General features: G+C 37.3%; 1 protein-coding gene across 3 annotated transcripts in view; it reads right to left on the bottom strand.

Moving 5' to 3' along the window:
* Nucleotides 1-4445: 4445 nt before the first annotated feature.
* Nucleotides 4446-17128, bottom strand: part of MBTPS2 (membrane bound transcription factor peptidase, site 2) — a 43137-nt gene continuing 30454 nt past the window's right edge. The window contains exons 10-12 of one of the 3 annotated variants that reach the window (XM_057419595.1): nt 11803-11878; nt 10416-10480; nt 4446-5436 (exon numbers count right to left, since the gene is read on the bottom strand). In XM_057419595.1, the coding sequence (XP_057275578.1) occupies nt 5387-5436; nt 10416-10480; nt 11803-11878 (191 nt within the window). In that variant the 3' untranslated portion in view covers nt 4446-5386. Of the gene's footprint in view, nt 5437-9445; nt 10481-11802; nt 11879-17128 lie in introns of those variants that run through there. The other 2 variants (XM_057419594.1, XM_057419596.1) reach the window with 2 other exon arrangements.

The raw sequence follows: 17128 nt of genomic DNA, 5'->3' as shown, positions 1-17128 counted from the left end.
CATATGGAACTGCCAAACCACTTGTTTTCACTGAAAGCTCTGATTTATGCATCTGACGATGCCATTTAAGTGTCCTTTGCTGCAGCTACAGCCTATATATTTAACAGCTTTCTACAGCCACTAAGAATCATTATTTTTATCTAAATTGATGATAGTTCAGGTCAGCGGAAGTTAACCAAATACTTATCAAATCAGTGTGTCTACAGAAACCTATGGCAGAAGAAAAGAGGTTTATTTTGCATTTCAAAGCACCCTTTTGATCTAGATGAGTGCCTTCAATTAAGGGTCATTTTTTCAAGTTATTTACTTATTTATAATTAATAATGTATTTTTTAAACCCTCATGACCATTCATTTTTTTTATTCTTTATGCTCTTTTACATCAGAGTATGATAAGTTTGGGTTCATGACTCCTTAATCAGCTACATTCACTATCTAGATTTTTTTCCCCTGTTTCTGTGATAAACTAGGCTCACCACCTGGACTCCTGGTTTGGCTGCAACCTTAACACCTTCAGGTGCACTGCACAGCTATAATAGCTCATGCAAATAATCTGCCTTGCACTTGCATTTGACTTAGTATTGATCATGAGAAATGAACTGGAGAATCACATATATGAGAACAGAGTGATTTATCACATTCAGTATCACATTTAATATCACTTCGTTAAATGATGCGGTTTAATTTTTACACACTCATTCACACATGCTAAAAGTGAGCCACTCTAAGGAACCCTGTAAGTGAAAGCTGTGATGTTTTCTTTCACAATTGCTTTTGGCGTTTTCATGTCAAGGTAAAAAATAAAGGGTAAAAAAATAGTGCAGTTTCCAGTTAGGTAAAGTCACGAGTGAACAATAGGTTTCTGCACATTTATGAAAATATACTGCTTGGTAATATGTTGAAGTTTTCACAACTATTACAGCAGTATTTTAACTTCTGGTTCAGTTACATATAGTTGCAGTTAAAGCAGTATGCAGAGGCCAGTTAGGTTAACTACTGAAGTGCTCTCCTTAGGAGTAACTTTCCATGGTTTGAAGATGAATCATGCAAAAATAACCAAAGCCTTCATAGATGACAAAATAATAACTTATCTGCACCGGTCTTGTAAATGAAACAGTGAATTTTGTCTAGTTGTGAAAAGCATACTATACAAGCTGTGTTTTGCCCATTTTTCCCTTCAGTGCTGCAGCACGTTGAGCTTTGCAAACACCTCACAGAGCATTTCCAGGGAATTACTTCTATCATCTAATAGAGTGGTAAACAGCCACAGTGGAGGAAAAAAAAAAAAGGAGCTTGTCGGTATAACCAGTGGTAAGTACCCAGGAATTTGTGGTTTATAATGAACGTTCATAATCTGTCTTTGTTGATTTTGCAGCGATGATAGAGACACAGGTGGTTTGGCCTAGTTCCTGCTAGTTATTCAAATAGCTGCAGGAATGAAAACAAAGCCAATGGGCAAAACACTGTAAAAATGGATTGATTAATTTTTCTTAGTAATTGCATCTGTGGAATCAACTTGTGCTGAAGGCGGAATGTGGAAACAGGGAGAAAGTTCTGACTTCACATCCAGACTAACTGAAAGTAAGATCAGGCCTGATCCTTAAACAGGGAGAAGGGACATGACTCCAAGGCCTGAATGCCCTGAACTGCCATCTAGAAGTACAAGCTCTTATTGCATCTCTGATCTTACTACATTGGATGTTTCCACCCATGATGGAACATTATTAGCTTTATTTGTAGGTCAGCTCTATAAATATGTCAAGATAGAAAAATAGATTTTGTAAATGAACAAACCACCTCTCTCCATCATGCTCCTTCCCTGATTTTGTCCCCTTTCTAACTGTCTCGGCATTTCTTTGCAAGGAGAAAAAGAGAACAATCGTACACAGCTGTGGCAGCTGGCCAAGATAACTACAGTCCTCTCACCTGGTGCCTCTTCATCACTTCCTGAACATCTATACACTGCTGCTACCACCATTCCACATCCAGACGCAGATAGCATTTTCCTTGTAAAATAAACCCTCCTTTTTCTTGCTGTACGTAAGGCAGCAATGCTCATTTCTGCTGCTTCCAGACCTAAGGCCCAGTGCAGGAGGAGATTACATGTATTCTGCTAGCCTTTTATAAAACAGCTTGCATAGCACTTGTATAGCTCAGACAAGCTTAGATTTATTTTTATGTCAAATAAAACTCACTCGAAAAAGCCTCATATTCCACTTTAATTCTTAAGTCAAAAAGAAAATAAATGCAAGGAAAGGAGTCAGTCTGGCTTGATTTGTTGCCCATATATAAGCATCCGGTGTGATAGAAAATGCCCTCAGGTACCTTGCCTAGTATCCAGCTGCTGGTCCAGAATGTCTTTGATCTCCTACAGGGACTTACTCACATCTGCCAACCCCATGTGCAGGTCTTAGAAACCCTAAGACCTAAACCAACATGAGATGAGCTTCAAAATGTCGTTCCAAGTTAGTTTATTAACTGAAGAACACCTTAGGATATCTCAGACCACACCAGATGCTTATCTGGGTAACTGAATCAAATTCAGTAGGCTTAGAGGAATTTACACTTAAAAAAAGATATCTGGTAATACATTAATAGAGATCCTCACTGAGTTGTGAAAAAGATACAGAGACTTTTGTAATACAATAGCAAGTAGAAAGGATGACATTTAACAAAAAAAAGGAAAAAAAAATTCTTTTCTGGTTGAAATATTCCTTTCAAGGGAAAGGAAAAAGGATGTACTACCGTGTGTTTTCACGACTGTTAGAAGTGGCAGTAACAGAGTATTCAGCCACTACTATATCTGGAAAGAACTAAAAAGAGGTAGCTTTAATCAGAAATTTAGAGAATAAGATACATAATTGGTTAAAACATCCAGTTCTATTTCAACAATACTGGAGCCTTAAACATCAAAGTAAACCCCAGACCCACATCTGTCTGAGTGACTGCTGCTTAGACTTCATGAATATTGTGGATTCTCCCAGCTTACCACTGTAAGATTAAAATCAAACCTTAAATTGTGTTTCGTTGGGTAGTTCACATCAAAAGCTCATAAAAATCTTAAATATTTAAGTGAGTTGAATGCATCTACTAAAGATGTTGAGCTTTTTCCTTTTTTTTTTTTTCCCCAGCTTCCTGATTCAAACTGGTATGATCAGAGGAAGAATTATATTAAGCCTTGTTTATAAAGTTACCAGCGGTAAGATTCATAGATACAGCATTTCTCTTCAAATCTTACCCTGAAATTATATTAGTGATTAAGGCAGCATCTCTCAAAATGCCTTTAAGACATCCCTGATTTTAGTCTAGACTACAGAACATACTTAATTGGAATAAGGGATAATATTTTCAAAATTAACCGAAAAGCCTCGGGACCCTCCTACAAGCTTTAATGCTTCATTAAAAACAAGAACCAAAACCGAACCCCAAACTGTTGTCTCTGCCTTTAACATGAGTAAGAGGGGAAAAAGGAAAAAAAAAGTGCCATCTCAGGCAAGTATTTGGAAAATTGCACTGCTGCCTCTCTCAGAAATGCTGCCAGTGTGCCCGATCTGTGCTTTGTGCCTTTTTCTCATGGTAATCTTTTATCTGGGAACAAAGCCATGCTTGCTGAAACAGCGCTGCTTGTATAAAATAACAGCTTGTTCAATAAGCCACAAAGGACAATTTAGTTCTCAGCACAAATAACCTGGCTGACTCTAGATGAGCCTCCTCAAGGAACAGAGCAATAAGGCTTCATTCTCAAATGAAGCTAAACAACCTGGTTACACCATGCTAACACTGTGACAGGTAGCATCTGGATACCAAAGTAAACTCACACCGAATATGTGTATATAGTCAGAATATGTGCCCAGCTCTGGGCTGGCCTGTGTATACACATCAAAGGTTGTTACACATAACATCACCTTAATGTCATTCAAAGATCTGCCTAAGTTCTTCACACAGGGCTGGCCTTAACACCCAGAGAGGTGGTTCTACTTATCTTGACTATGGTATCCCATGTCAAATATTCCACTACAAACCAAGCTAACGTAAGTCCATAGCTCTGTAAGAGAAGAATTACATAGGAACTAAGACCAGAGAAAGGCATTTGCTCCTCTAAAAAAGGCAGTCATTGTGTACCTCAGTCACATTAAAACAAATTTAGCCTAAACCAAACTTACTTCAGAATAGTGTATAGGTGTCTGTCTGGATGTATTTCTACTGTAACTCAAACTATTACTGTGATAAATTGGTAATAAGGGGACGTAAAGTGATAGTTATTATTAATTTGAGGGGGTAGTCAGATCCTGAAAGGATAATGGTACCTTGGGGTATCTTGTCAGTACCCGGAGAGAATATGAATTACACATGAAGGGTATAAGAATATTTGAGAGAATATAGTAATTGCCACAAATAAGGAATTATGTCACCCTTACCTTATTTTTAAAAACAGATTCAAGCACATTAACAATCAAACAATGAATTTATTTGCAGGACACATTTATCACACATCGAAAACAATACTTATTGTTTGGTTGATTAAATAGAGAAAAAAAACAAAACCACAATACATTATTCAAAGTGTTCTATATATTCGTTAGCTGACATTTTCAAAATGAAGCTTTCCTTTTTTTCTCTTTTTTTTTTTCTTTAAAAAAAATCCAAAACCCCACGATCATGAACAATGCATAGTGGGAACAAAGGGTCTAGAAATCTAACATTCCACAGCTGTGAGTCACTGAGAAAAATAAGGCTATGTAGAGGAAAAAAACCCCACAGTGAATTTCAAAACAATACATATTCCACTGACAGGCTTCAGATAAGATCATCTGACCATATGAAATATAAAAGCAAAGTTATGTAGGGAAAAGAGGAATTTAAAATATTAACAAACAACTTGGGAAGGAAGAAACTAGATTATTTCTCTAGTGATACCTTAGAAATAGCATCCAAACTTTCAAACTAATATCAAATGAAGGTCAACTACACTATGGTGCTGTAAAAACCAACATGAACATGTAGAGGTGGGAAATATCAAAGTCCATTTTTCTAAATAAGCTACAGCTACCCATACCACTTATTCAGCACGTATTTATGAGTGGAACAAAGTGTGACAAAACCCAAAAGTTTGACCACCACTCACTGAATGATTCAGTGAAGGGCTGGAAAACATATCTGCATGCTCTGAAATGTTAATTACAAGTTCTTTTCACACTTCATGCCAATGTAAATGGAATGAATGGAACTGCAGTGTCATATCCTGCTCTTTGTTCCTGTCCTTTCACGCTAGGTCAGCACTGTGAAGGCTTCATAAAGCTGCCATAAACAGGTTCTTCACTGCCCTTAGTCACTGCCATCTGCTCTTCACATGATCGTAGTGGATGAGTCCAAGGAATACGAAAGAGTCACAGAGCTGCTGTTTTCTGGCAGTCCCTAGTACAATGCTTCCCATATGCTGCATTAGTACAAGATACGTATTGCAGATAACTCTGCCACATTGAATAACTAATCTATAGGTATTGTTCAGAATCAAGAGAGTATAAAATAATTGCTAATGTTGGGTCTTACCCGAGTTAGATTCAGCTTCCTTACTCACAAGGTCACAAGAACAAAGCTGAGGCAAGACTGGTTGTAGAAACTGGTCTGAATGCAGGTGTATAGAATATGTAAATAACTATTTCTAGAGTTTAATTTACATCTTTTTAAAGGAGCTGAATACAGATGATGCTACAAAAACCTTTATAACCCTTCTTCATCTGCCACAAATGATATCCAGATACAAATTAAGATCTTACAGAGAGAAGACATAGAATTTATTTAGAAAAATATTTGCTACAGGTCATCCTTTGCCACTGTGTAAAATATATAAGAAACTATTGGGAGAACTTTAATTGTTGATATTCTAAACTGAACAAAAATATATCCTTATTTCAAGAAAGCTGAAATGCCCTGATTGCCATGGGGACATCTGTCCTGAAAACATTACTTTTCAGTATACTCTGACTAGTCTCACTCATCCCAGTTATCATTCAGAACAGCACAAACAGCAGCATTTAGAGAGTGATGGATTCTAAGGTTGACCTCTTTTAGCTGCCCTGGAAAATCTGTGTTTATTATACTTGTGGCTGAGGCCTCACAGAAAGCAAGAAACATATTTTAAACACCAGCTGAACAAAACTCATGCAGCTGTGGTTACATTATGTCCATCACTTAATAAATAAGTTAGAGCAGTTATGGGAGAAAAACATAGATGCCATTTTAACATCCAAAGAAAGCCATGGAATTTATAGAGAGAAGGAAAAGAAAATAAAACCCTACACTGCACATTATAGAGGACTGCTGTTGAGTTATGCCTGAAAAAAGCAGCAATACAGACTGTAGTTGTGTACATATCTATTATATGCATGTGTGCATGTGTACACACATATATACACAAACACAGAATCATCATCGCTGAAAAAAATGACTCAATACAGTTTTCTGTTTCATTCTAGATAAAAAAGATAATAAGTTAATAGACTTTCCACCATGGCTCATAAATTTGGACTGACAAATCTACAAGTTCACCTATACTTTTTCTAGCGAAGTCTCTTCATTTCACTTGTACAGAAGCAAGATGGTTTTAATTTCCTAAGTTAGCAAAGAGTGTGCAACACCACACATGCTAAGAATTTTGCCATTTTCATCTCATATCATGCATTATCAAAACATGCTGCAGAAGTCTTTGCTGATATAAAAAATATCTCATAAAAAAACAAGTCAGAACAATGACTGCTTATAATCATGAAATTCTGGCAATTTTCAAGTAAAAGCTACATATAACAGTTCCCAATGTTAGACATTATTTTTTCCATCTGATACAGATTTAAAATGCATAGTATATACATAAATAGTAGTATCCATCCAATCTTTAAGAGTGTTCTGTTTTATACTCAGTCAATATGCCCTATAATTATATTGATGGATTCTGTATTAAAGAATACAGAATCTTTCTGAAGGGCTAATTACAACGAGATGTGGAAAGATTTCATTTTAATGAAAGGCTTCATTTTTTACAAAAACATAAATAGAAGAAACATTGCAAATACTCCAAGTAAAAATCCAACACACAAAACCCATTGTGTCCTTCTGTGTTCTCTCTTGCTACACAAACAGGAACCCAACAAAACTGCTCCCAGTAGCTGTATGTATGGTACGTGCTTATCAGAATGTAATCCATATGTTAGGCTTACAAGAGAATGAAATGCATCCACTCAACAACTGTTTCTTCAGACTGGTCCAACTTAACTATTACCTTTGCCCAGACGTAATCTAAAGTGTGCTGGGTCACCATTCATACCCAGTTTGCTTAAAGTCTTGATTCAAAGCACCTGTATATATGTAAATCAACCCTTATTTAGTAGAACTCCAGCACATGGAGAAATGGACTCAGGAATTATTTTTAAAAACTTCTAGTACTCTCTCTCACACAGAAGATAACCAGGGTCATTACAGTGTATTAGTGTGTTTTACTAAAACCATGACCAATGCCTTCTCTACCCATTTTGATTATGAGGTGAAAACACAGTCTGAAGTTCTACTTAGTAGAACTGTGGCTTTCAGTGATTGTGTAAATTAAAATAGACTGGATTTAGTTCCCTTTAATAAAACATCCGGTTTTGGCAGCACTTTAAATAACCAGGAACAACCTGCCAGCCTCATTGTAGCAGATGTAACTCCTGTAAGTTAATTCAGAAACTTTGTTTTTTAAATCCCTTGCCTGCATCTCCAGGTGGGGTTCTATGCCAAAGGATTCTCCTAGGCAGTTGTAGCCATCATGAATAAAGATATAAAGCATCAAATCTGAAATGTTTTCCACAGAATATTTTAGAAATCACCACAGACGCATTTGTGGTTGTTTTAGATAGTAAGACAGCACTGATACATAAATAGTAGCCGTTTTGAAAAGTAAATACCCTGTCTTACTAAATTGCATTAAAACTCCTAAGTACGAATTAATTTTGTGCACTGTAGACTGGACAAGACACTGAGATAGAGAAAAGTGGCACAGAGCCATGCAAAAAAAAGAGCTCAGGTTAGTAAACAGCCACTTAGGTGAGTGAGCAGGCTTCTGGAACATAGCCTCAGAGCCAGGTGCTCCTATTCCTCCTGTCCATACAGATATAGCAGAGTGGCCCATCAGAACTGCTACCCTGAAACCCCTGTATGTTTCTGGACTGATGACGAGTTAAACTTTCAGGGTGTCTCTGAAAGAAAGAGAAGCCCGCTGGCAGTTTCTGATAGTTTGTGTTTCCTTTCTTGCACTTTGTGCGACTTTTGTCACCAAAGGGACCAACTCATGCTGGATTGGCTGGAGAATTTACCCTAACTGGGATTTGTGCTGACATGCCTGGGTTGAAATGACTGAAAATGAGAGGCATGGGGCTGCCACCTCACAGAGGTGAACTCCAAGAGGACCACCTGGCCTGTGACAGCACTGGACAGGTAAGTAAAGTAACACAACAACAAACAAACTTGCTCTCTCACTACTGCTTGCATCATCTCGAGAAAAGAATACATCTTCAGTGTGAAGGCTACTGTGCAAAAATACAATAGCACATCAGCAGGCAAATGCAAACATTATAGTTACGTATCCATGCTGTAGCACCAAGAACTGGGCTCAGCCCCACTTTTAGAATTATCCAAGCTTTTACCTCTGGTGGCAAGAGCATCTATATAAGCTGGTCATGAATGCTCCAGTAGTCCCTGCAGGCCAATATTCATGAGCTTAGTTTCCACTTCAGTTCCTGACGGAAAGGCCATTTCTGTAAAGAACTCTGAGCTGCAGTGGCTTCTATAAGGAGCACTGTACAAGGCAGAAGTTGCAGGGTATTTTTAAAAATTTTCCTATTTCAGATATTTAGGCTCCCACACTAAGGCTTTTTTGCCTTTTTATTTTTTTCTTTTTAATATTTGAATATATTGAGGCAAGCTCTGATTGCACCTGATTTATACAAGACAATATATCACAGGAGGACACAACAGTCAATATATAATTCTATTGGGTACAAAATATTTCAGACTTGAGAGCTTCAAAGTATGCCAGACACTTCAGTCAGCAAAATACTGTCTGTTCTACTACTGTTCATTTAAGAAGGGTATGGTCAGTATTCATTTCAAAAACAAAGCTAAACATTTAAGTAGTTCAATTCACAATCATGTTCTTCCTCTAAAAAACTGTAGTCCGAGACCAGCTTCAGCTAGACATCTTTGTTAGCTATCTTTGAACAGAATGAATCCTAACAAAGTAAAACAACCGTTTGAAAGACAGAAAACCATCAGTGAGTTACTGTACATATTACATGCATAGCATCAGGAGACAAACACCATAAAAACAACAGGTTTCACTTTTAACTGTAAACAGGTCTAGTTTAATAATAACAATATTATTTTTCTGAGTAAACAACACATCACTTAACGAATAACTGTGCACAGAATACTTCAGCACTCAGAAACTAAATTCCAATTATTTTGTAGCTATTGCTGACAAATATTGCCTTTAAAAAGTCTTCAGCTGCATATGATATTATACAACTGAATTTGTAAGAAACACAGTCATGTGGGCTTTGTTACCCTCCCACCTGCTTCATTCTTAACAGATGCTGACACTTCTCATCTACATCCTGAGGACAACATGCTTCCAGTCATTTTGGCCAGCTGAAAAGGAAAGATACTAACCCATATGGACTTTCTCTCCTCATTACCACATGGTAAGCAACTACTGAGCTTTTCACCATTTTGAGACCAGACTTTGGGGCTTCTCAGAGTCCAGTCTGGTAAAATACCAGATTAAAAAAACCCAAAACAAGACACTCAAGACTATGCTGACTGAGAAGTGATCAGAGCTCACACTGATTTTCTGACAATTATTCAGCTTGTAAAGTAAAACCTAAGTGTTTTTTAATCCCACTTTACAAATGTTTGAGGCCAAATAATTCCCTCACTTTGAGATCTGAATTAATTCTCAGGCTTTTTCCTGTGGATCTTTACAATGCAATCTAAGATTAGCACAGTGCTTAAAACGGTATATAAAAAGGATCATACTTCTTTCTATTAGATTTCCCATAACCACAGGCACAAGATTGTATAGCTTTACATTAAAACAGCAGCCACCACTCGTTGTTTCAGTGTCATTTTAAGGGAATTATTTCAATCTCAGCACTGAACAAGTTTTAAAAGGCCAATGGATTCATTATTTCTGTGTACTTTGAGAACTGATGGAAAGGTATCCAATGTTCTATCGTGCTGTCACCATCCAAAGTCCCAGTGCAACATTGGCAGCCAAAAGTGCACTACCAGCAAGCAAAATTAAAAATCCAATAAGCTCTCTGTTTTGTTTCTCTACAATCAGGGAGCTCAGAGTGGCTTCCAGGAATGAATTTAATATCCACTGACCATCCAAAGCAAAGCAGGGTACAGCATTGATAACTGCCAGTGCTCCAGACAATGAAATGAGGCACCTGTTTGACATTAGTTAAGGTTCACAAATAATTTTCAATAAAAAGTTAAAAAAAAATAAAAATACAAAACATAGTTTATCTTTGTAATATGCAGAAACATCTCAGAGTTATATTTCTTAGCTGCCATTCTGTTTCACAGAAATTATATAATGAGTTTTACCCCATAATACACCTAGCTCAGAGAATTGCCTTTATAGATTCATCTATTTTTAAGCACTAGGTTTGGATACTTAAAACAACCTGCAGTCTTTACGACTCAGATGAAAGCAGGAGACAACAAAGCCACACTTAACATTGCCCATCTTCCTCTCTTGTTTTGTGTGGTTTTGGAGGAAGGTTATAGCTCTGACACCACGCCTGAAGTAAGAAGGTATTCTAAACCTATGACCTAAGTATGACATAATGATTAGAGATATTTTCCAAAACACTCCCTCGCTGGAGTAAGTAAACGCCTAGAATATAACTGGAAATCTGGCCTCTCTCTTCTACTTACCTCTTAGCCAGAAAAGTTGAGTGGATTTCTGTGCATGCATGTGCATGTGACAGTAAGGAAAGGGTAGAATATTTCTATTTATTGGTAAAAGCTTGCTAAGTGTAATACTCACCTCCATCCTGTTACAGCCGGAGAAGAAGACATAAGACTCAGAAAACAGCTGGGTCAGCATGAACCTTGGTGTGTTTCTAGAAAAGGGGAGCATCTATAGCATCTTAACTCCAGTTTTTATGGACTACATTGAACTACACTGTTCAATTGTTCTATAGCCACTCATAAACATTTCCATTTCTAAAGCTAAGGGTTCTTAGATTAGCCATATTCAAGCCTACTGATCTTTATGCATATATGTATCATATTGTTCACTAATAAGCATGTTTTAACTGAATTATGATCCTGATTTTTTCTTTTCTGTTGAATAAAACAAAACCAAAATAACCATACACTGTTATTTAGTTCAGTATAATGACTCAAAAAAATTATAAAAATCCAACATACCAAAGCTAGCAATAACATCTCATTTATCCTGCTGTAAATTCAGGCTTACTTTGACTTTCTTGTCAGAGCTGTAAAGACTCACCCTCAAGAAAAGAGTCAAAGACAGTACTGACCAAAAATATCCTACTAAGCACAAGAAAGTGAGACATTTCATATTGAGCTTGGCACACAGACAATAATCAATGCAGAAAAGGGATAAAGATGTCAAAACTCTACAGAAATGTTTCAGACATCCTGTCTAAAATGATATCCAACTGAAATTTTGCTGGTTCACCAAATTCTAAACAGTGCTCTTCTTGCCTTAAAAGAACAAACATACTTCAAAGGATACTTGCAAAATGTCTCTATCACCACAGGCAGATCGATGCTTAGAAAGTTTTGTCGTGGTACAAAACTGCTGAGACTTACTGAAATGGAAAAACAAAGATACACAAAACATGAACAGTCATTCCAGGATTATAAATTATGAATTTTAGATTATAATTTTGCAGAAAAATCAGATCTGAAATGACATTTCTTCAAGGATGAATAACCAACCTAAGTATATTTCTTAAACATGGTCACTATCATAGTAAAGTCCCTCCACAAAACACAATTAGCATGATTTCAGTGAAAGCAGATCTAAGATATGCATTTTCAGAGGCAACCAGACATCTGCAGTCATAAAGACCACACTGTGTAATTCAAGTCCTTTTCAAAGAAAAACATATAAAGATTATAGCTACCAGACTTTTCCCAACATATGCAGCCCACATGTATACATTCATACTGTGGGTGCACACATGTACTTTCTCGGAAGGCCAGAAAATTTTCTTGCAATACCTGCAAAAGACCCCTTGACGTGAGGCTGAGCTCATGGTGTAGAAGAGTGGGGGCAGACAGGGTGCAGAATTCTGCAGTCACTCTCAGAAAGTGACAGCTAGGAGATCATGTGGCTGCCCCATCCCCGGCAGTGTTCAAGGCCAGGCTGAATGGGGCTTGAAGCAACCTGGTCTACTGAAAGGTGTCCCAGCCCATGGCAAGGGGGTTGAAACTAGATGATCTTTAAGGTCCCTTCCAGCCCAAACCATTCTATGTGCACAGCTGCACTACACAACACCAGTTAGCCAGCACATAAGTTGCTTCTTTTTCTGTCTTCAGGTGAGTGACTGTGACTCCAAGATAGAACTTAGTAATAAAAAGCTGTGAGGCAGGACTCAGCATCTTTCATATAAATTCTAACTGGAAAATTGCAGTGTCAAGCACCATATGACCTTGAAACACTTATTTAGTACTGTAACTTCTTTGAAGCTTCAGCTGACTGTATGTCAAATGTTTAAGAGAGACTCCTCAAAGAAAACTGAGGTAGCTTGAGGCCTCATGGAGTGCACTCTCTTAGTACGGGGATGCTCCATCTGTGTTGTCTCATAAAAAGTCTTGACACAGTCTTTCAACGTAAACAGCAGTCTCCGTTTGCCAGCCTCAGGGACCATTTGAAAACCTTAGTTCCGTGACAGCTGTAAGAAAGACATCTTTCCTTCTAGAAGGCTCCACTCATAGTATAGCAGAGTCTTATCCCCAAAAGGAAGAGGTACCAGTAAATTAAGGCAGAATTAGAAAATCACCTTAAGGATGATCTTGCACAGTATCAACAATAGTCACTCTGTCCCTAAAGAAAAGCTCTGGATGTGAATTGAGGCCAGGAGCAATGGCCTGAATTTTCCCTAATAGCCTGGGGAAAAGTTTTAGGAAAAGAAATACCATCTCCACGGATATATGTGAAAGGGAGAGTTCAAATCCCACTCAATACAAACATCCCTTGGAAAAGGAACAATTTAATCCACTCCTTGAGAAATTGTAAAACCATAGGCTAAGAGAATACTGGGAAACTCAGAGCACTAGTAACATACCGAAAGTGCTCTTAAATATATCTTAGCTAAGAGCGAGAACCAGATTTCTTCAGGTTCAATAAGTAATTCAAAGACATTGGAACAAAGATGAGGAGAAAGTAGTTCCAAAGGTTCTACTGGCAGAGAACTGGTCCATTCAGTCAAATAAACACATTTTCTTCTGATAATAAAGCCCCTTGTGATGAGTCCAACCAGCAAGCACACCATAGGATGGAGATATTTGGAAAGGAGTCTCAAAAAAAGAATGGTTTGGTGTGGCAACAAGCAGAGAACTTTCCAACACCAAACTTGCCACAGCTATGCCAAGACAACTTGAAAATCATGTTCCCTCATTTACCTTAGCTTAAGAAAGACCTTTGATTTAGGGGAACTGAGAGAAAATAAGTCTGTTGGACTACTAAGTGAAGAACATAATAGACAGAAATTCTGGACACCTTCCAGTTCAGAAAGTCAGAGGCATCCAAGTCAAGTGACATCCAAAGAAAACAACTCATCAAGCTGAAGGCTGGCATCAGAACATCTGATCAGACCTCTTGTTCAAGAGCCAAAATAGCAAAATGGCTGAGGCAGCCACTGTATTCAAAGGCTTCAAAAGGCAGTATACTGTAATTTCAAAGCTTGACTGCCTCTTGACAAACACCTAATGGCCACTTACAAGTTACCATCCTGAACCTGAATGGATTGAAATTCCTACATTGAGAATGGATCACTCATCTCTTTCCCTTCTTGTTGTCACTGACAGCTGCTAGACATGGATCTAAACTCCAAACCTTGCTGCCGAAGCAATACCCAAAACTCAAAAAAACTCTTCAGGAAGATACTGGACTGAGCTCTAGACATTGTAATATGAGCCAATGAATGAATTTAGTGGCTGTAATGGATCAAACCTAGTGACAGCAGGCAAATCTGCCCTTCAACAAATAACGCAAGGATTACAGAAATTATATTCTCCAGCCTTGTCTTCAAAAGACATTGCTGGGAAGAGGTGAACAGCAATGAGGCTGCGTGAAACAAAATAGTCATTGTTTTCCCACTCCAATTAAGCAATTCTTTGACCTGGAATTAACATTTCTTTTGTCAGCTAATACTAGATAGTGTTCACAAATATTGAGAAGAATGCACAAGGGACACAACTTTAATTAGAAGTGATTTGGAGACTAGGTTGACCAAAGAGCTTTTAAAAAAAAAGCATGGATGCTATGGAGGAGAGGGACAGTATGGCATGAGATTATTTCTGTGTAGTCTCCAGAACATGCAATCCCTTAAATACAGGTTGAAAGCAAAGCAGGATCATCTTCAGCAATAAGGGAAAACAAGCATGGAAATACTGAGAAACCACACTGCAGCAGACAGACCCTCCATCAGGGTTAAGGCTGTTATTGATCAAAAAAACTCCCCAAAGCTAGGAAGTGTTTTTTGGTTTTTTTTAGAAGATTTGGATAGAACAGAAGTAGGAGACTTGTCCAGTTTGGGGAAATTATCTTCTAAGTAAGTTCCATCTTCTTTTCCTGAAGGAAATGCAGGTTTTGATCCTTGATGGGCAATGCAGATACAGGAACATTCAGGGTATGATCTTCCCTCAAACAGTGTAAATTCCAAGTGCGAATGTTAGTCACCGTATTCTTCTTAACCAACAAGGCCCAGAGAAGGATGCCATGATTTTGTAACAGCAGAAGTTACATGAAGGAATAAAAACCCTCACAAAATAAAGAAGAAACACTGCAGTGTTGAATGGCAATAATGACAGGGCTCTCCATTTCAATCTTACATGTCACCTGTCCAACACAGGGAAAGGCTCTAGAACATAACTGGCCTGCAGTAAAAGTCTAAAAGTATTGAGTAATTCCACAAATTAAACATACAGTATGAGTTTACATTTAATTACATTGGTACTATGAGAGAAGGCTATTAGAATGGATTAATTAATGTGTCCGTCCTAAACAATATGTATTCCTAATCATTTCTTCTGTTTTAGTTTTGGCCAAATCTCCAGCAGTGTAAGTTCGTTTCTTTACAGGATTGTTTTATTGTTTTTTTTTTTTTTTTTTGTTTGGGTTTTGTTTTTTTTTTGTGGTTGTGTTTCGTTTTGCTTTTTTGAAACACTATGTCTGGAAGCTAGTTTCAAATGAAAAAATATGAAATAATTACTTCTTCTCCATATAGCAGGACTATCATGACAACAGTACAAACCTAAGTAGAAAATAATACATGCAGTAATCTTAGAATGTTTTTCAAACATTACTGTAGTGACATTTCTAGAGAAAGTAAAGTCATAGTACACACTAGTGCAATTCCCATATTAGGCTGTGTGTTAAATGTAGCATCACTCTAAAAGGTAATGTTTCCTGCAGGTAGAAAGATCGCATTAAAGCATAAAACATTTCACTAAAACATATTCCTGTTTCAAAATTCACGCAGTAAAGGAAGAAATTATTTTCCTTTCACTAAAATGCATTCACTGTTTCAAAAATCACACACACAATAGAGGAAGAAATTATTTTCCTTTCTTAACTGTAATAAAAATGGTTACCACATTCTGATTAGTCATATTTGGGGGAAAAAGAAAAAAAAAACAACAACAAACCTGTTGGTCCAAAGCCAGTGTTGTACAGTGCAAAGTTAAGTCTGAAATATTTAGAAGCTGTTTCATTGGAATACATGGGACTTTATGATAGTACAGTAGACTACCTGCTGCCCAAGCCAGGATCCTATAATTTTAGCTCTGTTTCTTTTCTAAGACGAACACAGTGCATAGGTTGCATTCACAGCAAAGTCTGCAATGAAGTCAAGCTTCTAGCCTTGAAATTAACACATCCAATATGCAATTCCCAGGGTACAGTAAATCACTTTAGAATTATATTCCTGTAAATATACCGTAAATTGCATTTTCACACAGTAACTTCTTAAAGTAAAACTACCTATTCAGATCAAATAACATTCTTTTCTGAGTTCTCAAAGACTTACAGGTTCAACTGTTTTGCAGGTTCAATAGGAAACAGTGACTAAAACTCCATCACTCCAACATATTGGAAAAGAGAACAATATCAGTTGCTCCAGAGCACCTAAAGTTTGTATTGTTAGAGACCAAGGAAGGGAACTTACAATAATTATCAAACTCTATTCTTAAAATTTGCTGCTGCATTTGGAATAGATGCCACCAAATATATAACTGTGTGCTAATGATACACAGGTGAACAACATTTTCCTCCTAAATGGCAAGAGAGCAGAAATAACAAGTGAAGTGATCATATTTTGGGCTTAAAAATATGACCAGCACAGAAAGATGACTGACAGAATAACTGAACATATGTTTATGCAATAATGCTAATGGATTTACACTACCAGATTTCATTACTGTTTCAAAAGCACTTTTGTACTTAAGTCAGAAAAATACCATGCTTTGTTAAGGAAGTACTTCAAGATGTCTGAAGCAAAATCTCCCCCTGCGAGGTATAGCTGTCTGTGAGGAACAGACAGGTTCCACACAGGAACAGACAACAGTTTAATGCTTCATGCTTTTTTAAGCCCATCTAAAGCTAATTTTCAACACGCCACTCAAGCTATGAAGTAGGGATGTTGATGTGTTTGTTCTTTCTTCCCATGCTTGCTCAAAGAGCAGAATTACTTTTTACTCTACCTGGCTCAAGAATATAAACTTGCCTAAAGGAGAGACAGTCCATTTCAAAGTCAGTCAGAAACTAAACTGTAACATGTTACTTAATTTAGAGTACTCAAAAAAATAATCAGGAAAAAAATATGTTGTGACTG

The sequence above is a fragment of the Pezoporus wallicus genome, unplaced genomic scaffold (genome assembly GCF_028554395.1).
Source record: "Pezoporus wallicus isolate ANWC-B61680 ecotype Strahan unplaced genomic scaffold, APGP_CSIRO_Pwel_v1 contig_5767, whole genome shotgun sequence".
NCBI lineage: Eukaryota > Metazoa > Chordata > Aves > Psittaciformes > Psittacidae > Pezoporus > Pezoporus wallicus.
The sequence above is the reverse complement of the archived record's forward strand: the minus strand, read 5'-3'. Positions and strand labels throughout refer to the sequence as shown.